General features: G+C 39.6%; 1 protein-coding gene across 2 annotated transcripts in view; it reads right to left on the reverse strand.

The window, feature by feature from the left end:
* SCFD2 (sec1 family domain containing 2) overlaps positions 1-21,941 on the reverse strand; it is a 215,067-nt gene that overhangs the window by 137,177 nt on the left and 55,949 nt on the right. For both annotated transcript variants that reach the window (XM_068403521.1, XM_068403520.1), the window contains exon 4: positions 21,301-21,476. In XM_068403521.1, the coding sequence (XP_068259622.1) occupies positions 21,301-21,476 (176 nt within the window). The remainder of the gene's footprint in view (positions 1-21,300; positions 21,477-21,941) is intronic.

The raw sequence follows: 21,941 nt of genomic DNA on the forward strand, positions 1-21,941 counted from the left end.
GAGCTGTTATTGAAAACAAAAAAGAGCGGGACAGGAACAAAACCATCGCTGATCGCCCAGCCCGAAGCGGCACCACGCGTTAAATTCTCCCTGCACGACGTGAAACGAGTTCAGCCACGAGGCTGCCCCGGCCGGGCCGGGCCGGGCCGGGGTCGGCCGGGCCGGGTGCGGGCCCGGGTCGGGCCCCTGAAGGTGGCAGTGTTGGAGCGCCGGAGGGAGCAGAGCCGACGACGCTCATCCGGGCTGGCCTCCAGCCTTCGGCAGCAGTTACCCAACATCAGGAAAATTCTGCTACGTTACTAGCGCGAACACGCTGCTTTCTCTTTTGTTTTTTGTTTGTTTGTTTGGGTTTTTTTAAATTTTTTAAATTCGCAGGAGGAAAACATGTTTGTTGACACCAAATGCTGAAAAAGGGAGAGCATTTCATAGAATCATCACAGAATGGTTTGGGTTGGAAGGGACCTTAAAGATCATCTAGTTCCAATGTCCACCTTCCACTAGACCAGGTTGCACAAAGCCTCATCCAACCTGGCCTTAAACACTGCCAGGGAGGGGGCAGCCACAGCTTCTCTGGGCAACCTGTTCCAGTGTCTCACCATCCTCAAAGGAAAGAATTTCTTCCTAATATCTAATCTAAATCTACCCTCTTTCAGTTTAAAACCGTTACCCCTTGTCCTATCACTACATGCCCTTGTAAGAAGCCCCTCCCTGCTTTCCTGTAGACCCCTTCAGATACTGGAAGGCTGCTACAAGGTCTCCCCAGAGCCTTCTCTTCTCCAGGCTGAACAGCCCCAACTCTCTCAGCCTGTCTTCATAGAAGAGGTGCTCCAGCCCTCTGATTTCTAGAGTAATAAATGTAATTTATTATTTATAGAAGTAATACATTTTTATTTTTACAAAATGTAGCTGAATTACTGACGCAGAGGCCATACAGATACTATTTTGCAATCATCTTCTCACATACCGAATTCCTTGCTCATTTACATAAACCAGATGTTTCTCTGACAAACCAAATTCCTCGAAGAAAAAACAGAAGTCACTATATACTTCACATCTGGAATGAAAGGTGATGTGAATATACACCACCAATGTTCCATTAGCCACTAAAGGCAAACATGTATGTTAAGTGCAACAGTTTTCTTCTATTTAGCAGAACTTCGGTAAGGGCTTAGGTGATCCTTGGCAGAAGCATTAGAAAAGCAAAATGAAGCTACTTGGATTATATTCACTGCCTTCAATGGCTTTCATTCCCCTCGGGGAAGCCAGCTAAATTTCTTTGCCATACCTTTACACTCAAAACCAGTCCACCAAGTGGACAAATACTCCAAAAAACAGTGATCCATATTGCTCATTCCTGCAGGAGAACTAGGCTCCTGGAATCTTTCTTCCCAGTACCCGATTCCCGGAGGAATAGAGGAGGAACAAGAAGAATGCTTATTTAACTATTTTAGTGATCGTTTGAAACTTGCAACCTTTTGGTACACATGGATAAAGTGAAGGACATGGGGAATACATATTTGCTGTTACCAAAAGAAGAAACGACAATCAGAAAAAATTTCTAGAATCTCTCCGTTACCCCTAATTCTTCTTACTACTTTTACTAAAAAACAGTTTACTAAATTTTTGGATTACTATAGCAAGAACAATATCTCACACTTAATCTGAAAGGCTGAATTAATGGAAGATGCCTGAAGGTTACACTCATTACTCACCTAATCTTCCAGAACATACCCTTATCTGCCAAATACTTCCAAATACATGAATCCACTAACTTTTGTTGTGGAGCTATCAAAATCCTGGTAAGAAGGGCAAATCCTCATCTTAAACTGCACAGAGTAATGCTGAATTCACAATAAGAGCAAAACATTCAGCCTGAGCATAACTAGTAGGTAACTGAACAACAACCGACCAACACAATAATAACCCAAACATCAGGAAAAGAGCGAAACTGAGCTGCGAAAGCTGAATTTCATGCTGCTCACTGCAGAGAGTACAGGGATGGCTATGAAATTCTCAACAGGCTTTGAAGCTGCAGCTACGACTATGGAAGCCACACAGCAAAGGCAACTTTGATGATGGCAATGGCAAAAAAATGAGAAAAGTCATTTCTTCATTTGAGAATTTTTTGGGACTGCTGGGATGTCCAGATTTGCCCTGTATCCTGAAATCGAGGTATCAATGGGATTTGCAAGAGCTGACCTGGCTTTGAGCAGTAAGCAGCTCTCCTTGGAACAGCACAGCCATTTTCTTTTCTTAGCCCTTCTTTGCAGCACAGACTAGCAAATACTAAGCCAATTGCAAAATAACCCAGAATTGGTCCTAAAGGATCACTCCGCTAGTTCTCATCCTTAAATTAGGTCACACATTTCACTGGCCACCAATCTCACCTAAAAATACCATGAACTTAGAAGGCAAGGTTTTTAAATCTTGGTGTCAAGCCACTTCGAGAAATTTATGTGGCAACTTTAGCAAAACAGAATTGAAACAACATACCTCAGAATGACACACTACACTTAACCCTTACTATCTGTCCTTTCAAGGGACACTGTGGCCCTAAAAGAGCCGTATGGTCCTAGTGCATGGCAGGTGTTTCTCTTGCCTGACAAGAGCAGGGCACTGCCACAAAGCCCACAGTTCTCACATCCAAACACTGGTGCACTGACTGCTGGGAAGGGTCTCACAAACTACTGTCAAAACCCCCACGTCCATAAAATCTACACCGGCTGTCTCAAAATCCTCTGTACCTCAGTCCCCAGTTTCCAGCAAGAATGATTACATGAACATGATCACGTCTAGAAGGATAAACATCTATCCGCACACTGAGCCTCCTGCCAAGACAGCCAGAAAAACTGACATGTATAACTGGGGGAAAAAAAAAGTTAAAATACTATTTTGGCTCCATCCCTCTGGTACTGTAAGCTGCAACCAGCAGCAAGTCTTCGAAAGACATTCCTCCAAAATCACAAGTTCTCAACTTACAAAGTTCTCTCCACATAAAATAACATGGCATCGACATATGCTGACAGAAATTTAACTCAGTCTAGAATAGTTTTTCCCCCAGACCTTGTTATGTAAATAAATAAACAGCATGACAGAGGTCCACCATTTCAGTGCTACATAACCAGAGCAGTTCTAAGTCAGCATTTATGCCTCTCTTTTTTTTTTTTTTTTTTAATTAAGGGGAAAAAAAAAAACAAAACCTCTCTCAGTATCTATCGAAAAGATCACTCACACAGTTGGTTCGCAACACTCATCAGTGATACACACTCATTTCCAGCAGAGGTTCACTTTACACATCTGGTATCCCAGGACATGGCTGAACCCACGCCCACAGCTACGGAATTAAATTCAGAGTTTCATCTTAGAGCAAGGACCAGACTGACAGCACGGTGAAGCAAAAACCCTTATCTACACCACTGATAAAGTAAGTATGCAAAAACTCGAGAGGTTAGGGGATAGCCCAAGCTCCCCAATTTGGCATCAATTAGACCCTAAGAACCAGACTGATATTCTCAACTTATTTCATATGTGCCATGAACAGCCAGGACGTAACAGTGCCTTTAAACCAATGATCTAAACCTACAAAATCTCCTTGCTTATTGCTTATCAAAAAAAAGTGCCAAACTGATTCTTCCAACCATGTGTCTGATGTTTTTCAAATAAGCGGTAATGATTATTGCCTGGCTGCAATATTTGTGACACGCTGCTTTATCTTTGAAATAAAGATGGAGTTTGCCAGCTCCAAAACTGACTTCACAACCTCAGGATTTCATACTGTTGGTGGAATTTTAGTATTATTTCTACCAAGCCTCCAACTTTCCAGAATTTAACTTTTATATTTAAAGCTATCAGCTCATGAACAACAAACCTCTCTCTCAAGGAATATGATACAGAAACTTTGTAAAAAATCACTGTGCAAAATATAAACAGCTGTAAAAATTAAAATATAAAGTTAATTTTCCTGACAGTACATAACTGTTCCCTAGAGTGTGTATTTTGTTCACAATAAGCTGTAGATGTGTGAAGAACTGAAAAGGAAACTTCATGCATTTTTATCAGGAAGTTTTTCCCCAACAGATTTTTGTCAGAATGGCTCCTCTGGTCTGCATAACATCCTTTGCTCCTCAGTCTTCCATGCCTGCTACATTATTCAGCTGGTAGACTGGTGAATTATGAGGTTATGAATAACATGATGTTCAGTATTTATATAAAGACTACACTTAAAATGTTTTTTTTAGGAGGAATGCAAAAGCAGTTTGCGTCTCAACAAAAAACTAAAAGCACTTGCTGAAACAGACATGGAAAGATAAGGGATGACATCTACCAACAGTGAAGAGCGCTTGGAAGTTCTGCAATGGGTGGGGGAAAGTTGGGAAGGGTGGCAATTAGAAATGTTTTGGAAGAAGAAAACATTTTTTTGGGTGAAAGTTAATTTTTACTGTGCCAATCACAATTTAAGTTGAATTCAAGTTTATTTTTCCTCGTTTGGTTTATGATCTCATCTAGTCATCAAGGGTGATTGATGATGTTTCAGGATTTGGGCCTTTGCCAGTTGCAAGTAAAAGGGAATTATAAAAGGGAATTATTTATTTTTCTTCAGCGCTATACTGCTGCCATTAAGTGTATCCCACCCCTTTTTGTTTACAGCCTGTCACTGAAGCCACAGCTTTATTTTAGTGTGGTGTGAGCTCTTGTCTGGGGTTGATAGTGTAAGTGATCTAGCAGAAGTCTTGCACAATGAGCATCACTTTGCAAAGAAAGCAAGCAACCTCTACTTCTGAAATGATCCCTGTCACTGCTGCAGACAGGGTTTTCTACTCCCATTGAAACATGGACTTAAAAGCCATACTTGAGCAATGGGCACTATCATTTTCCTTGTGGTAAAACTACATTTATTTAATCCCTTTAAAAACAAACAAACATGAAAATTACTTTGACCTTTGCCTTGGCGCAAGGATTCTGATTTGAAATGTGTATTGCATTTCTAACCCACTCTAACTGTGTCCAGCTGAACTGGGTCAGATTTATGTGCAATTAGGAAAAAAGGAAACCAAAGCAATTTCATTTTCATGTTTGTTAATATCAAAACATCTTGTAACAGCATTAAGTATGAAACACACAGTATAATAACAAAAAAGAAGATAACTGGAAAACGAGTGGCCTGCTAAAAACTGCATTAAACAAACAATATGGACTTTCTCACTTGCATTTTTTTCTGGTTCAAACTATTCAAAAATGTGTGTTTGAATGTCCCCACTTTGTCTGTTCATAAACCACAGGGAGGTTTTTTTGCATGAACTCTTCAACCTGAGAGTTTTAGCAGAAAAGCTTCTTTACAAGGCTTAATTAAAAGCAGGTTTAAGTCGGAGCCCTCACTCACTCTGGTTTTTATTTTGGCCTTCTCTCTGTGTCAGAAGTCAAGTCCCAAAAGAGAAATGAAGTTCATTATTGAGTCAGGAGAATATTTTCTCCTTCACTCTAAGCCCAACTAAACATGTTTCAGGTTTGAGTTTGGCTTTAGGTACCTCCAAATGAGATTTTATATTATATGTACCTAAGGGTGAAATGTAAAAAGATGCTAATCATGATTTTTAACTTTGCCCTACATGATAAATAATGTGTGAAAAGCACACTGCAATCTCCTTTGCATGCAACTGATTTGGTACGGGGAGCCGTATATTCTAAACAGATGGTGTTCAGAATGAGTATACTTCACACCATGAGAGGTTCACGATACTGCAATGTCATCGTCATGAAGCATGGTAAATAGTCATGCAGTCACACTATAAAATGCATTGAGCAATGTACCAAACTAGAACAGGACTGACAGATCTGCAGGAAAGCATTCAACTTTTTCTAGAATGTTTTAAGTAGTAGTTTATTGGTGACTTTTGATACTGAACACTATGCTAGCAGTTTTTAAGGCATGCTCTCCTTAAAAGCAAGATTATATTTTAGCATAAATAAATATAAAAAGGAGGGTTCCTGTTCATTCCTAAAAATGCAATGGTTTTCTTTCTGTTGTCCCTTTTTCCCACATTGCCTAGTCTAATGAAAGTGTCCATAAAGAGATACACATCCAGTACAGTCCACCGTGATTTCACCAGAACAAGGATGCATGGTCATTCTGGTGCAAGGAACAAGAACCAACAATTAAGCAGTTAATCCCTTTGGTTAACAGGAAAGGTTTTATGTTATTTTTGGTGGTTTTGTAACTGGACAGTAAGCACAGCCCAGTGCATCCTGTTTGCTACCAATGGCAGAAGCAGATGCAAGAGCGTGATATTTGTCATAAGCATTTCTAAGAACAGAAATGTGGTGATGTTTTTCAAAAGGCCCTTGAATGGTCACCAGATGTGGAGCACATGTGGCCCTTCAATGCTAGGGAATAATGCAACAATAAAGTTGAACCAATACAACATGTGCCAGTAATCACACCAAGATGACATGCAAATGTTTTAAAAACAAAAATATGTAAATTATTTTTAGTTCTTCAGGACAGAAAAACAGGTCACCTGGTCATCCATGAGGTGCTGTTTCCATCATCGTTTGAGAGCCCATCTGCATGAAATATGTTGCTCTCTCTGTGAGACAACAGTCTAGCTTTTGTATTTTTATATAAAAAATTCAGTTCCCATGCCACTATTTACTGAAAACATTTAAGAGTTAAAAGATTTAAAGGTATCCTCTGCCTCTACATATTTTATGAAAATAAAACTCCTATGAACAGCACATGCAGGAAAAGGACACGATAACTAGTGCCCAACAAGAGTGCTTTACTGATGTCTTAGAACTGCGTATCCTCTTTGACTTACAGAAGGGAAGCAGGATGAGAAAGCACACACTACTCCATGCTTATCTTTACTTCTCTAAGTCCACCCATCAGATATTAAAGAAATCGTTCATTTTCTAGTACTGATCACTTCTAACAGAGATCTTGCTCAGGCTATGGATAAAACACAAATGCACACAGTGATGGGCTAGGAAACAATTAATTTCACAGAGTCAACCAAACCATTTGCAGATGCTGACACTTGGGAGTTCAAACTCATAGCCTTACACAGGCTGAATTCATACAGAAGAAGTTTCATTCCGTGTAGCTGCAAAAACTGGGTGAAATCAGAACCCGAAGCAAAACACTGAAGTTTTGCATCCTGCTAATAAGACTTCTCAGCTATGATGTCCCCTGAAATGCATGGTGGCTTCGCACTCTACATGTTTGTTGCCAATGCGTGCAGTCAGACCCCTACCAATTAAATGTTGGCACATGTGCCTTCAGTACATTCAACCTCTTCTCTGCAGCAAACAAGCAGATGAAACTAAAACAGTATGTAGACAATACAAAACTCTGCCTACCTCAGTGATTGACGCTCCCTTGAAGTAGCAGCAGTTTACGTCTTTGAGTATCTGCTGCCATCTCTGTAGATGCTATGAAAAGATGCAGTGAACCATTTCCCTCCTATAGTAGGTAGTTTCTCCAACAGCCTTTTTTTTCCAGGGGACACAGGAGAAGAACCATCAATTTTCCAATAATTCCGGCAAAAGCCAACCTATCACCAAGACAAGCTTGGAGAAACCGTAGATAAGAGGACACAGAAGGTGCTACCTGAGTTGTTGTAAAGCTCTCCAGAACTACTATGGAATACAGGGTACTTGAGTGTTGTGTATTGACTCCTTGAGTACCAAGTATCTTTTGAGTAATTCCAGAAATGAAATAACCTGGACAGAAAATCCATCTACAGTCTGGGGAAAAACCTACACAGAGGGGAGGCCGGATAACTCAATTAAGACAAGTGAGAAGGTTAAGAGAGCTTTTCACTTGGCTTTTGGTACAAGAAAATATATATTGAAATGTACTCCTATGTGTCATATAGTCACAATCAGAAGACCTACGCCCAGCTAAGGCTACTGTCCATTACAGATAATGAACTTTAGGTAGTGGTACATGATACCAAGAATTTTAGCTTTTAAATTTTTCTTTTATTCTGCAAGTAGAGACACTTAAGAGCTTTCTCATAACTGTATCTCTTAAAACAGATATAAGAATGAATGCTTTTTAAAAATGTACTTTCAAAACCAAACAGAACCAAGCCAAATCAAGCCAGTGAGACCCTGGCCACCACTGGGTCACCGTAGCCATTTTTAAAGTATCTTAATAAAAAGGCAGTTGAGCACCCATGCCAGTCTCTCTTGAGGAACCTCTACTTTAATCACACTCTGATCCTATTGACAACTGAAAAACAATATTCTGAGCAGATACATTTAATAGCTACTGCATTTGATAATCTCAATACAGTGCCTACACCTTCCCAAATTTAACTGTTATCTTTGTCCCTGTGTTGCAGAAGAATACTGGGTTAAGAAATTCAGAGAAAACGAGAGACATTTTAATCAACTTAAAGAAAACATTCCTTATTTTTATCAGAGAAGAACCCTTCTGCTCTGTTCAGGAAAGGCAGCATTACTATTCGATGGTAAGTCAGATGTAACTATGGAGTATGTCTGGATCCTTTGCTCCCTACGGCTTAGCAGCTATTTCACTTTCCCTAGACTTGGGGATGGGTAGGGAAGAAATACCAGAAGAGAAACTGATGGATAGAATTAAGTCATATTTGGAGAGTTTCTCATCCCTGGCACATTACCTTTTCGTCTTCTGTTACTAATGCCCTCGTTAAAAAGAATTTGAAAATTTTCCCTTCCCCAGGCAGATACCCAGACTGTCATTTATTACTTATCCATTACCTACATTTTATTCTCCTGAAGGGTAAACCTACATCAATCTGACAGTTGTGCTGAATGGCAGTGGTTTATGGACTAAGCCATTTATTTATTATAACTACAACCATATGTTTTAACCTGCTACAAAATTATGAAATACTTCCCATCAATAGTCCAAGTTAGATTTCTATACTGAATTGCCTAATGTGAACGTACAGCATTTCTGTACTCCAAATAGAGTGTGAGAAGGTAAATAGCAGTTAACTGTATTCATGCCTTATTAGACCCAGCTGCACAAACAGGCTGTCGTATTTCATTAGAAAATACTGTACGAGTTTTACGTGTGCGTGGTGCCGTTCATTCCTGCAGGCAACATGACTACTTCAAGTTACAGAACACTCACAGAACCACGCTATTTGTTTTAAAGGCACAGAAAGGCAAACACACTGGGATGGTGGGGGGCAAACGAGAAGGAAGAAGTCTTCTTACACTAGTATGTCTTGTATCAGCCCTCATGCTCTCTGTGCCGAGCTGGGAACACCACAGCCAGCAGGCAACTTCCAGCATAAATTCACTTTTGTCAGTCCTACGGTATGCTGACTTCCATGTTCTTGTTTACAGTGCCATGGGGTGAAACAGGCAGGCTTCCAAAGAGATCTTCTTAGATCCATAAAGTCCCTAGAGAAACTTCATAGCAATAAAAGGTAACTTAGCTGAAGAGACATGAACTGGGAAAAATCTAAAGAAAGAAAACCACTATAAAAAAAATACATCTCCATTTTCCAAGAAGCCTCAGGAACATGTAGGAAACACCTACTAATATTGAGTCATTTGTCTGTTACACATACCTGTGGGATAGCAGAGGTGGTAGTAACCATTTTGATTAAATCCTAATATTTTACACTTCTCCAAGAGGCAGGAGTTGGAGTTACAACTTTGTTTAAGCAGAGGTAACTAGTCATCTCCAAGAGGATGCAAGGCAACGAATACTACACAGGCAGACCTCTGACAAGCCGGATTTGATTTTAAATATGATTCTTCATGACCTACTGCAGAGGTAAAATTCCACTAAGATTTTGTTGGCTGAGTCATCATATTGCCTTCAAACAGGACCTGCTTTTCTAACCTAGACAAGGAGAGCTTAGCCTGCCTTCTTTAATGGAAGCAAGCAAATGATATATCAAGCAAGTCTATACATCTACAAACAATGGTATCATAATTTATAACAAATAATAATCTACCATGGCTCCATAGCTGGACTGAGCACTGGTCAACTTGTTGTAAAGTACTGTCTCTTTGTGTAGCTTCCTTTGGGGGTAGAGAAGAGGACACGACATGACTGTTTCACTGAAAACACACCAAGAACAAGGCAGAGTGTTCAGAGTTCTCTAACTCACTGCAGGTTCAATTTCACCAGGTAAAAGATAAAATCTTAAGTCAGAAAAAGTGAAGTGCTAGACCAACCCAATCCTGGTGACCTGACACCTCTGAAAACTATCATCGCCTTGTTTTCCACCAAGTAAGCAAAATCAAATTAAGAGTATACTTACTTTCCTACTGAAAATAATGGTTTTGAGAAAAATATTAACCTTAGAGTCTGAGCACAGTTGTGCCTTCAAAGAGCTTCATGACCAAGAACAGATGATGCAGACAGAGGTAAGAGCTTCAGTTTGAAGGCTGCAGCCATAAAGACATGTTTGCACAGGCACATCAAGACTCACCAAAGTTTATTTTTTTTTCTGGGGCAAAAATCTGTTACCATATTCTATGGGACACAAAACGAATGGAGAGGCTAGGCTTACAGCTAGGGATCGGTACTGTGCCAATGGGACTATCTGCTTTCCAGGCTGGGGCTGACTAACGCCCAGACAACCCAGACTGTGGGAAAAAGCAGTTCAGCTTGCACCTGTATGTCTGTGCATGTACCCCGTGCCCAGCAATGCCTGTGATCCAAGGAAGCGTGTGGGCCAGTGGAAAGGGAAATATGCAGCTCATTAAGGGAGGCAGACAGACGGAATGCAACATGGCAGCCTCACTGTTAATTTTGGATATCGGCCACAGTAAAGTTTTCATTAATTTTCAGTTGTGTTGTTTCTCTGCTTTCCCCTTGCCAGTCTGTAGGAAATAATCATGCATATTCTCCAAAAAAATGAGGAAAACTAAGCTGACAGACTAATATAATCACACTCAAAACCAGAGATACAGTTCTGGCACTATCAAACTGGCTTGCAGATAAGAGATTTGATAGGTGATTTACTGCCTTTGAGCTAAGGACCACACTGATAAGCAGTTCCTATGTGTAAAGCTCTCACGACAAGATGCTGTGCTCTGTGGTGTTGATTGAATTATTATTATAACAGTACTTGGAATTTTACCTAGGGACAACACCTGGACTGTAAAAATAAGGCAATACTCACTTCCTTAAAGACTATAATATAATTAGTGAAAGCAGACAAAACCCAAAGGCAAATGCAGTCCCGCTCCAAACCTATAGCAGGAGCAAAATCCAGTTAGATCTATTAGCTAAGAAACCCTACGTATCATCTCAAAAAAACCCTTGCTTTTCTAACCTAGACTATGACAAGCCTGAGTGAATCATCTTAACTGAAAGCATCCAAAAAAATACACCAAACAAGCCTTTTTATCAAAAAACATGGGTATCATAATGAACAAAATGGATAGAAAATAAAATGCTAGAATATAGACACAGCCACCTACCTCTCCATCTCTGTTCATATACGACTTTGCCTGTCCAGTAACACACAATTAACACCAAATTAATGACCTTATTAGCAGAGACTAAACACCACAATAACACACTTGATTCAGTACTCAGCAAAATCTTGCCAATTCACTTGTCCATCAGAAGGCTGATCAATGGGCATTGCTAATGGGATTTCTGATGTTAAGAGGCAAAAAGATGGACTAAGGGAATCTGCGCTCTTGCGCTGCTTACCTGTGACCACTACAGTCACACCCAAAAAGGCACCATTGACAGGTCCCTGGCCCCCAATATATAAGATGCTGCTGCCAAGAGTGCTTGAATCCTTCACTTTGTTAGATCTGAAATAGTGCATGCCATTTTTATGCAGGTTAATAAGCCGAGAGACTTGCCCAGTCCATTCGAGACATTTTTCATGTTTTCGGAAGAGCTTTTTTAAGGAAAAAAAATGTTTCACTACTCAGTCTGACCTGTGCAAGTAATAACAGAAAGAAATAAGATAAATGTGGGGGTTTTTTGTGAGGGTGGCAACAATCTCCTTAGGAAGTCAGGGACTGGAAAGCAGATCCTGCCACTACCGTAAATCAGGTAGCATGCAACTCTCTATCAGCGGAGCAACGCGTACAGCAAAGCAAGGACCTGCCGGGAGTACACACGACAGCAGCTTTGCCTCTTGGAGCACAGTTATCCATATAAGAGTAAATGGTGACTCATTCAACACTGTTAATATTGTGCCTCTCCACAACTCTTCCACATATACTGACAGGGCATCTGCCTTTCAGCCTGGTTAATGTAATCTTTTACAGCAAGTAAGAGTTAATACTACATTTTAAGGAGAAAAGTCACAGAGGAGAAAGAATGGCAAGTGCCAGGCAGAGCCCATAGCTCTGCACAGGGATTCCCTGGGACCAGTGAAGAGCTCTGGCTGTCGCCAGTGACAAGCATTCACACGAAACTGAGAATTGTGCTGCCCTTCTGCAACATGGGCTAACCAGGTATCAATTGCCATGTCATTTCAATATGCATCTCAAAAGAAAACTGGCAAGAAAAAACCTATTAATTGTCTAACCTTCTAACAAAATAATGTGTGCGTGTAGAGGGGGTGGTAGCAGTTTTTTACTTCCCCCCTGCCAAGACCTGGCTCCCATTATGATCATTTATACACCAGGATTCTTTTATTTCTACAGCAAGTATTCGGGTTTTGTACATAGAACGTTAATTTAAGAGTTCCCATTGACTTAATATGTTTAGTCTCTTTTTCCCACAAGGCTTTTTAAGTTTTATTGATGTGGACATTTGTTCACTTAAGAAAGCCTATTAAGTGCTCATTTTAGAGGCCCTAGGTGACTCTTATCTGGATACAAAATATTAGCTCTTCAGAAGATGAGGGAGGGAGGTCGGTCTTTGCTTTTTAAAGGAGAGCCACAATGGCAATACTTTGCAAATTTTCAGACCAAACGCAAACACATTTCTTTGACAAGAATACAAAAATATACTCTTAACACCCATGTGATATGGTAACCCCACTTAAGATATTTTAATCCCTTGTCAGCCAGACTTAGAAAAGCTTAAAAGTTTTCATTCAGCATATTAATAAATTGTCACTAGAAATAGCTTCTGTTCACTCTCAAAGGATTTACTTAATGTTACAACAATATTAAAACAATTCCTACTTGTATTTTATTTTGCTTTCAAAGTAGTTTGACAAGAGCACTCTACTCACAGAAATTAGTTTGACTAGGAGAATTATATATATATAGACTAGAAGAATTTTATGTGTGTATATATATATACATATATACATCTCTGAGCAAAACTAGTTGGAATGTCTTAATTCTGGCATGTCAAACCTGGGAAACGGCCCATAACTGAACTCCCTGAGAACATGGAACATGAATTGTAACCAACAAGCTCCTCCTCTGTGGAGTATCAAGGGTCATGCACAAAACCAAACACACTCAAAACAGCTCATCACTTCCACAAATTCAGACCACTGTTTTACCTGTATTGCTGTAGCACTGAGGTGCCCCCAGCAGATTAGGGCTCTGTTTTATAGAAACATACAGAAGACACATAAACACAACTGAATTATTGTTAAAAACAACTTAAGGTATCATGAAAACAAGAGGCATTGAGCAAGCAAAAGAAATGAACTGAGACCATGTGACACAGGTGACAACAAGCAATACTATTTCAGGGCTTGTATGTACCGGTTTTTAAGCAAGTCCATGAATTCTAAGATGAATTTTATGTAGAATAAATATTTGCAAAGTCAAAAATATCACATGTATAACGGCAGAATCCAAATGGGCTTATATGTTCTGGAAACAACTCCCAGTTTAAATGCAGCAAGTCTAACAAACAGACGGTTAAATAAGAACTTACTGTAAATAATCACCTTAAGCAGGTGATTGTTGCAGGACTATTTTCTCTTCACAAATCATCAAAAAATTACATTTGATTCCCTAGCTGTGTAAGACAGAATGCATATCCGTGTCCAAACTGCAATCTCATCCAAAAGGTACCAAATTCCAGAAGACGATCTTTGCAATCAGCATGGTACTGTGCAAGACTCCCACCAGTACAATTCATTCCATATCTAGCTTTATTCAGAAAAGTGACTGATCTAATTTCAAGACTTTTTTTTAATATAACATCTCTAATTACAGGCAGCTAACATCATGGGTCCCCTTTCCAAATACTGTTGCAATCTCTCTTCTAAAAATAGTTATTGATCAGCACTGTAGGCCACCAAAAAGAAAATTTATTGCACTGAGCTGAGCTACATAATTATAAATTACACCCAGACTAAAGCAATATAAATAACAATAACAAGGAATGCCATTGATATTAATCTATATTATGTAGAAATAAAGGTCTCTCTACAGCTGAACTATGTGTTATTCTTGCAGAGCAAGAAAAATTGCTCCAAAAAATTTTCTTTTTTCCTCACTGCTTTGTATTAAACTGCTTGCTTTGGCAGCCCTGAAGCCCATGCTTAAACTTTAAGTAAGTCTATACCAATTTAGAGTCAGTAAATGTCACCTAGTAACTACTGTACCCTGTAGGAAAGTCAAGAGGTCTAAAACCTACAGTGAGGGAAAGTCTGCAAGCTGGCGTCTTGCAGTTTCCAAATTTACTGGCACAGGGTCCTGTGCAGGCATCCACATGTGAACAACGCCTACCGTATTCTGCAATGGCCAAAAGTGCAAATAAGTAATAATGTCATCCTCAATTAAGTAATGAGTCATGTGTACCCTGCATTTGTAAAAGATGGTAAAGAATCACGGCACAGGATGGAATGGTTATCAACACCCAAGCTATCTTGCTACTGAAACATTAACTACAATGTGAAATATTCAGCTGTATTGCAGTTTTTTCCACTTCTCTTTTCTGAGTTTGCACTCTAATATTCATATGAGAAAGAATGATGTCATTTTATTAACCTCATAACCACTTTCTGCCAACAGAAAAATAAAAACATCGGAATGACCATCTGGCATGAAGTTTCTGTTTCTCTTAAAAACATGTCTATATTTTCTGTTTCTCCAGACACCAAGGACAAAAAAAAAAATCTGTCTTCTGACAAATTTTACAGCACCAAAATGAGAATACAGAACTAAAATATACCACAATTAATTAGTATTTGAAAATTTAAACATGAAGATACTATACTGTCAGGAGCTCTCCATGTAAATATGTGTGCATAGCTTCTACCGTCAGAGTATTTGACCTACTTATTATTACCAGGAGCCACTAAAAACTCCAGATACTTGTGCTAAAATATGACAGTGTTCTCTTTCCTATGATAGCACAGCTTTGAAAAAAAAGAATGGAAAAGAACCTGTACAATTTAAAAAACGCCCAAGTCATCCATTGAAAACCAGTAAGTTAACTTGAGAAGGTAATGACTGATAGATACATCACATATTCTGTATTGAATTCGCCCATAATGACGACATATAGATACCTGGCAGCCCATCTTGTAAGATCTATCTTTGCTTGCTAATCAACATTACAGCACTGTATTTGTTTTTCTTAGCAGTCAAGGTGATGCGCAGTACCCACCGGTATGTTCTTGACAGAGACTAGAAGTAATACACTATTGAGCTAGGTCAGCTCATCATGAGCTCAAATCCAAAAGCAACAGGACAATGTGTGTGAGGTGGTGGCACACATCGTTATGTCAATTGAATAGCTGTCCTCAGTATCTGCCAGAAACATATGCCATTTCCAAACTCACTGATGACATCTCTGATGCCATAGCTGGGAGATGCTACATGTGAGAGCCCTGGCCCAATCAACAAGGCACTTGCCTCATAGACTGTGAAGGACATGAAGGGAGTCAAAGCTCAGAGGGGACTTGGTCCCAAATCAAGGGACTAAGTCTGAGAAGTCAGACAATTCAAAAAGATGAAAGCTGAAAGGATTTTTAGCTGGATATGAATTATAAAGCTATTATAGCCAACCAGAACAATATACTCCCCAATTTACACTAGTTTTTCATCTGTACACTGAAACTGTGAATATGTTGGGGGTTTTTGGTTTTTGTTTGTTTTTGTGGGTTTGGTGTTGGTTTTTTTGGGGTTTTGTTTTTTTTTTTCATATGACCCTTAATTCCAATTACCCTTGAGATTATGTGACATTACTGAGCATCACAAAACAAAAGTCTGACAGAACTGAGATCCAATGGCAGCATCATGGCTTCTAGGTCAACACTGAAGCTGTCTAATTTCCCAATAAATTGTAAAATGTTGGTCAGCAGATGCAAGATATTTGTGCCACAGAAAAGTCCCAAGAATCACAGAATCAATCAGGTTGGAAGAGACCTCTGGGATCATCGAGTCCAACCATTGCCCTGACACCACCATGTCAACTAGACCATGGCACTAAGTGCCATGTCCAGTCTTTTCTTCAACACATTCAGAGATGGTGACTCCACCACCTCCCTGGGCAGACCATTCCAACGTCTAATGACCCTTTCTGAGAAGAAATTCTTCCTAATGTCCAACCTGAACCTCTCCTGGCGAAGCTTGAGGCTATGTCCTCTTGTCCTATCACTAGTTGCCTGGGAGAAGACACCGACTCCCACTCCACTACCACCTCCCTTCAGGTAGTTGTAGAGAGCAATAAGGTCACCTCGGAGCCTCCTCTTCTCCAGGCTAAACAACCCCAGCTCCCTCTCAGCCGTTCCTCGTAGGTCAGACCCTCCAGACCCTTCACCAGCTTGGTCGCCCTCCTCTGGACTCGCTCCAACACCTCAACATCTTTCTTGAAGTGCGGGGCCCAGAACTGGACTCAGTATTCAAGGTGCGGCCTCACCAGTGCCAAGTACAGAGGGACGATCCTCCCCTAGACCGGCTGGCTACACTATTCTTAATAGAGGCCAGGATGCCATTGGCCTTCTTGGCCACCTGGGCACACTGCTGGCTCATGTTTAGCCGGCTGTCGATCAGCACCCTCAGGTCTCTTTCCGCCGGGCTGCTTTCTAACCACTCTTCCGCCAGCCTGTAGCGCTGCAAACAATCCCCTCCCCAACACTATAATAACAAATAACAATGAATTTAGCAATCTTTAGGATTTCCTTACTTTGAGCAATGCAGTTATTTAAAGGTAACAGTCCTGGTACATTTGCAGTTTTAAAATGAAGTTTAGCCCAGACATCTCAAAAAAAGAAGAGAATATTCTCATCCTAAAGTAGAAACACACCCCTCCCCTTTTTTTTTTGGGCGGGGAGGGTGTCAAAATAGCTGTTTGTTTTTAACAGTCCTGGTGCAAAAAACTGCCTGATAAAGTTGCAGTTGTTTGTAAGGAATAAAGCAAGAAATACCAAAAATACTGTGGAAGAGATTTTTCTTTTAGTTTGAGTTATTACTAGTCACTGTGCGTTATGGAAAGAAAACATTATATAGGCATCTACACTAGGAACTTTCTGCTGTGGGATCCAAACACAGTACAGGCAGGACCTGGCATTTTAAATCCACTCAGCTTAGCAGAAAGGTTTGCATTTAAGAATGTGCAGCAGACAATCAACTGAGGACAAGATGTAATGAACCTTTAGCTGCCGTGCAGTGCCAATTGATAACAACTGCTGCCAGAATTTGCTGCCGCACAGAAACGGCAGTAGTAAGAGTAAAGTTTTTAACATGACAATGTCTTTGCTCATGACAACCTACAGTTACATGAAATCAGCTTAAATCCTCCCTCTTCTGTCTCATTCCAAAGTACATTGGAGATGTCTGTTTTATTTGTGAGGAAATGAATTTCAAATACTCCATATGCTATTTTAGAAACACAGTCTTATAAACCTGCTTGCACTGAATGAACCCCAACCTTGGTTTTTAAATGGTTGGGGCTATTCATAAAACAGACTACCACTCAGTACAAGAAGTACTTTACTCTTAAATCTTGAAAGCAAGACTATGCCAGAAGGATGCAGCCAATTCCAAGATGTAGCATCCAGCCTGGGGAATTTCAGATCAATAGCCTTCACAGAGCAACTGCACTTTCTCCTGGGCCACATTATGCCCCCATTCACACTGTCTACTGCTGCTGGGTACTGCTGCTGGGTACTTTTAAACTGAATTTGGAGGCAGAAATCCCTGCTCAGTGAATATGAGTAGTATATGGTTAAAAACAACAGAAATACTTTTTTCTCTCACAGTGTCACATTTTGTTTAAACTCTGGAAAGAGCTCCTCTTTTTTTGCTTTTGCATTTCATGTGCTCCTACTGCTTAATAAACCTCCATGAAAGTCATCATTTTGAGGAGAAGAGGGGATATAGCTAAACAGAGCTGAACAGTGTGGAGTGACAACATTCCTTCTTACTTTCTGTTACCTCCCTAAATTTTACATCCTTACTGGAAGGAAAGCAAGGCAGTTACATGAGGAGTACTGGGGAGTCACAGGCAGCGTCATGCAGCATTTAGCTTGTGTTCTCCCACAGATCAGTTTTATGGATGGTCAGAATTAGAAAAATGGAAAGAGAACCTCAAGAGAAGGAAAATATCATAGGGTGGGATATCTCCTTGGTAAACAGGATACACTGTTTCAATTCCCAAAGCATTTGAAACTTCTGTCTAGTAAAATCTCCATCATGTGCACAGGTAAAGCATCAGAACACAGAGAAAACTTGTTATTGACAAGACGAATCATTGTGATGCACTACTTGTAACCCAGCACATGAAACCCTCTTTCCTTTGAGGTCAAGGCCATGATCCCATCAAAATCCAGTTTCACTCTCAGACCACCTATCCATCCCAGTTAAGGAGAGGACAACTCTGTAGCAAGTGTGCAACTGCACTGACTTTCAGCAAGCTTCTAGTCAAAACCAAATTTCCAAATTTTTTGGAGATGCAAAAAACTTACTGAGACAACACAGGCCTTAAAAATGTAGTTACAGATCTTTAATTATGACAAAATACTGTAAGTGGGCTGCTTTCTTAGGCCATTTTAGAACTGAGTCCCTGAAACATCAACTGAAAGTAGTGAAGAATCAAGGAGGAGTAAAGAAAAGAAAAATGGAAGAGGTTACTCAATGTAAGAGTTAGATTAAAGGTTTAATGTCAGCAATGTGGTTTTTCTGAAAAGCACAAAGTAGACTAAGCAGAGAATCATGAGACCCATCAGAGAAATCCGGTAATGAGAGAAATTCCAAAACTGTGCAGATTTATTTTTTTGGGAAATATGAGACTTCTAATACCAGTTGTTTATACTGGGTTATCTCCTTTGGCATCAGCTGAAGTCTGACATGCATCCATCAGTGAAAACTCTAGAATTCCTACATTGTCCGAGTCTAATAATATTACTCCCAGTAGATCTTTCACAAACAGTTGTCATTTTCCACATGGTTCCAATATAGAAAAGTAACAATACTACTTTCATGTTGAAACAATTACTTTATATTGAGGATTTTTTAAGATTTATTATTTCAAAACATCTGAAACATAACAATTATGCTAAAGAATTTCTCAGTAGTCCTGCTGAAATAAACTACCACGGCATCAAATTTAGTGCAGAGTGCCAACCATTTGCAATGTAATGTCCTAGTTGATTTTTGAAAAATGAAAATATCTCTGATGTCTTCTGGGTCTCTCATTATTTTGCTTTTCCTACAAGCCCCTGTCAACAGATCAGAGACAGATCATGTGCTCAGAAGCAGATAATGCATCTCAGACTCTGTCTTCAAAATAGAGTCAGTAAAAGCATTCATGCTGTACAGATTGTGTAATTCAAAATAACTGTTGTTTGAACTACTGAAAATTAGTATGTGCTTAAGCAACAGCTACAAATGTTAGCCTAGAAAGTTTGCCTTGGCTAACATATTTTACCTTAATACGATGGGTGGAAAGCAGTGCATATAATCCAAAGCCGCCTACAATTATGAGAGTGCTTGTTATACATGTCTTTTTTATGAAACATATAGTTTAGTTGTTTCTTACTTCTGTTTTTCCACTCCCTGATGATTTACAGCATGGCTTTTACAGCTGTCTGTTGTTGTGAAAATGCTGCTGAGCTTGCAGCTTTATTTTGATGCTAAAGCTGAACTGGTTTTAAGGAACTTAACCCGCTTCTGAGAAGAGCTTCGTGACGTGAGTCACTGCAGGAGAGAGAAGGGAACTATGGGCTGGCTGTCACTCCCATGCTCTACAGTCCAGACAAACCAAAGAATGGCTGCAATAAGTTCTTTTACCTGAGATGTGTTCATTTGTTAACTAGACAAAAAAGGCTAAATATGCTATTCAAAAATATTTCCATCTTACCAAGAGAAAATAGTTTTCTAAATTAACATAGACAAGAGCTTGCTATTATTTAAGTTTTGAATTTCTTGCCCCCGAATGTCACAGACATTCACTGACTACAAAACAATGAAGTACAGGCTGAGTCTTCTCAAAGGCCCAGGGATCATATCCAGCTGAACATGGGGAGAGTCAGGGTGTTGTTTTGTTTTCGACATCTAAACAAAGACAGCTAACTTTTACAAAGAAGCAAGATCCACACCATGCACTTCACTCATTTAAGGGTGACTCTAACTTCACTAGAAGTCAGCTCATGAAGACTTCCCTCTTGCTAGGATTTCAGAAGACAGTTCCTCTAAAAACAACACAATGGCAGAAGAGAGAGCAGAGGAAGGAAAGTGTTGAACTTTCCCTGAATTTCCGCAGAAATTAACTCCCATTAGGTTCTTAGAAAAACTCCTCCTTTGTTTGGTACATCTCCAAAGGTTACTAGGACAGAGTTCAATATACCACTAACTCTTAATTTCCTGAGAGAAATCCAAGTGTGATACAAAAAGGTATGTAAATAATACTGTGGTCACCAACAGGATGCCGTAAAAAATGTGGTGGTGGGAAAAGCTGAGGGTAGATGACAGCTGTGAGCAAGAGAAGTCTCTCTCTCTTGGTGCATGGAATTTCCTACTATGCTTTCATTTGCTCAGTAAATTACACAAGTTTTACACTCACATATTAACAAAGTCCTCTCTGCATTTGATTCAGCATATTACCTGAAGAAGCACCTTCAGACTGGTAGCAACAATAATAGTTACAATCCTATCCAATGCTAGAAGTTATATCATCTTGAAATTTCATATAGATATAAAACTGTCACCCAATTCAGATTATTTACGTACTTCAACTTTAATGTTTACCCTTTTGTTTCTAAAATTATTCTTAGAGAAAACTATAAAAGATTAATTATGTAGGTTCCCATCCTTTTATCAGTTTGTCAATAAGGAACAGCTTTTTAGCAAGACATCCAACACACTTCATAAAAAATACAAGCTACAGAATTCAATGGGAATTCAAAAAATTAAACAAAACATTTTTAGTTAAGTCAAATAAATTCACATAATATGTACCTGCAGAAGTAATCTCTCGAAGGCAAGGAAGTTGTCCCATTTGGAAGTCTGAGGGTGTTTCAAAGTCTGAACCGTGGCCAGCACAAGCTGTAGAAGACCACAATGGTTCTCCAAAGCTTTGAGATTATTTCTGAAAAGCTGAATGTATGAGCTGAGCTGTTCTGGGGTGACTCGGCCTGTGGAAAGGAAAACAGGACACAGCATTCAGTGGTGACAAATACAAACCTAGATTTTTTAAATTATAGAGAATGGGTTATAGAGAACTTTAGAGGCTCTCTCCACTATGGGCCTGATCCTAGCTTCACTGCAATCACTGGGAGCTTCAAGCTGCAGCCACAGGTCAGGACGAAAACTTACTTCATCCATGAATTGTGGTTTAAGGTAAGTGGTACGGCAAGTATTTAACAATACATAACAGATGCTCACGTAAAGGGTAATACCATTTTTTGTTTTCAGACACGGGGACATTTATTTAAGCTAGGGAAATAATACTTGATGACTACTTCTAAACAATGGTCAATATTTCTATTTTTATCAAAACTCCAATGGGAATTTGTAAGCCTTCTACTTTACACCAAAACCACACCCTCCAGCTGCTTCCTGAGGGTACATTTTTTGATCAGTGTTAATTCAAAAATAGA

The sequence above is a fragment of the Nyctibius grandis genome, chromosome 6, assembly GCF_013368605.1.
Source record: "Nyctibius grandis isolate bNycGra1 chromosome 6, bNycGra1.pri, whole genome shotgun sequence".
In the NCBI taxonomy this organism is placed as follows: Eukaryota; Metazoa; Chordata; class Aves; order Nyctibiiformes; family Nyctibiidae; genus Nyctibius; species Nyctibius grandis.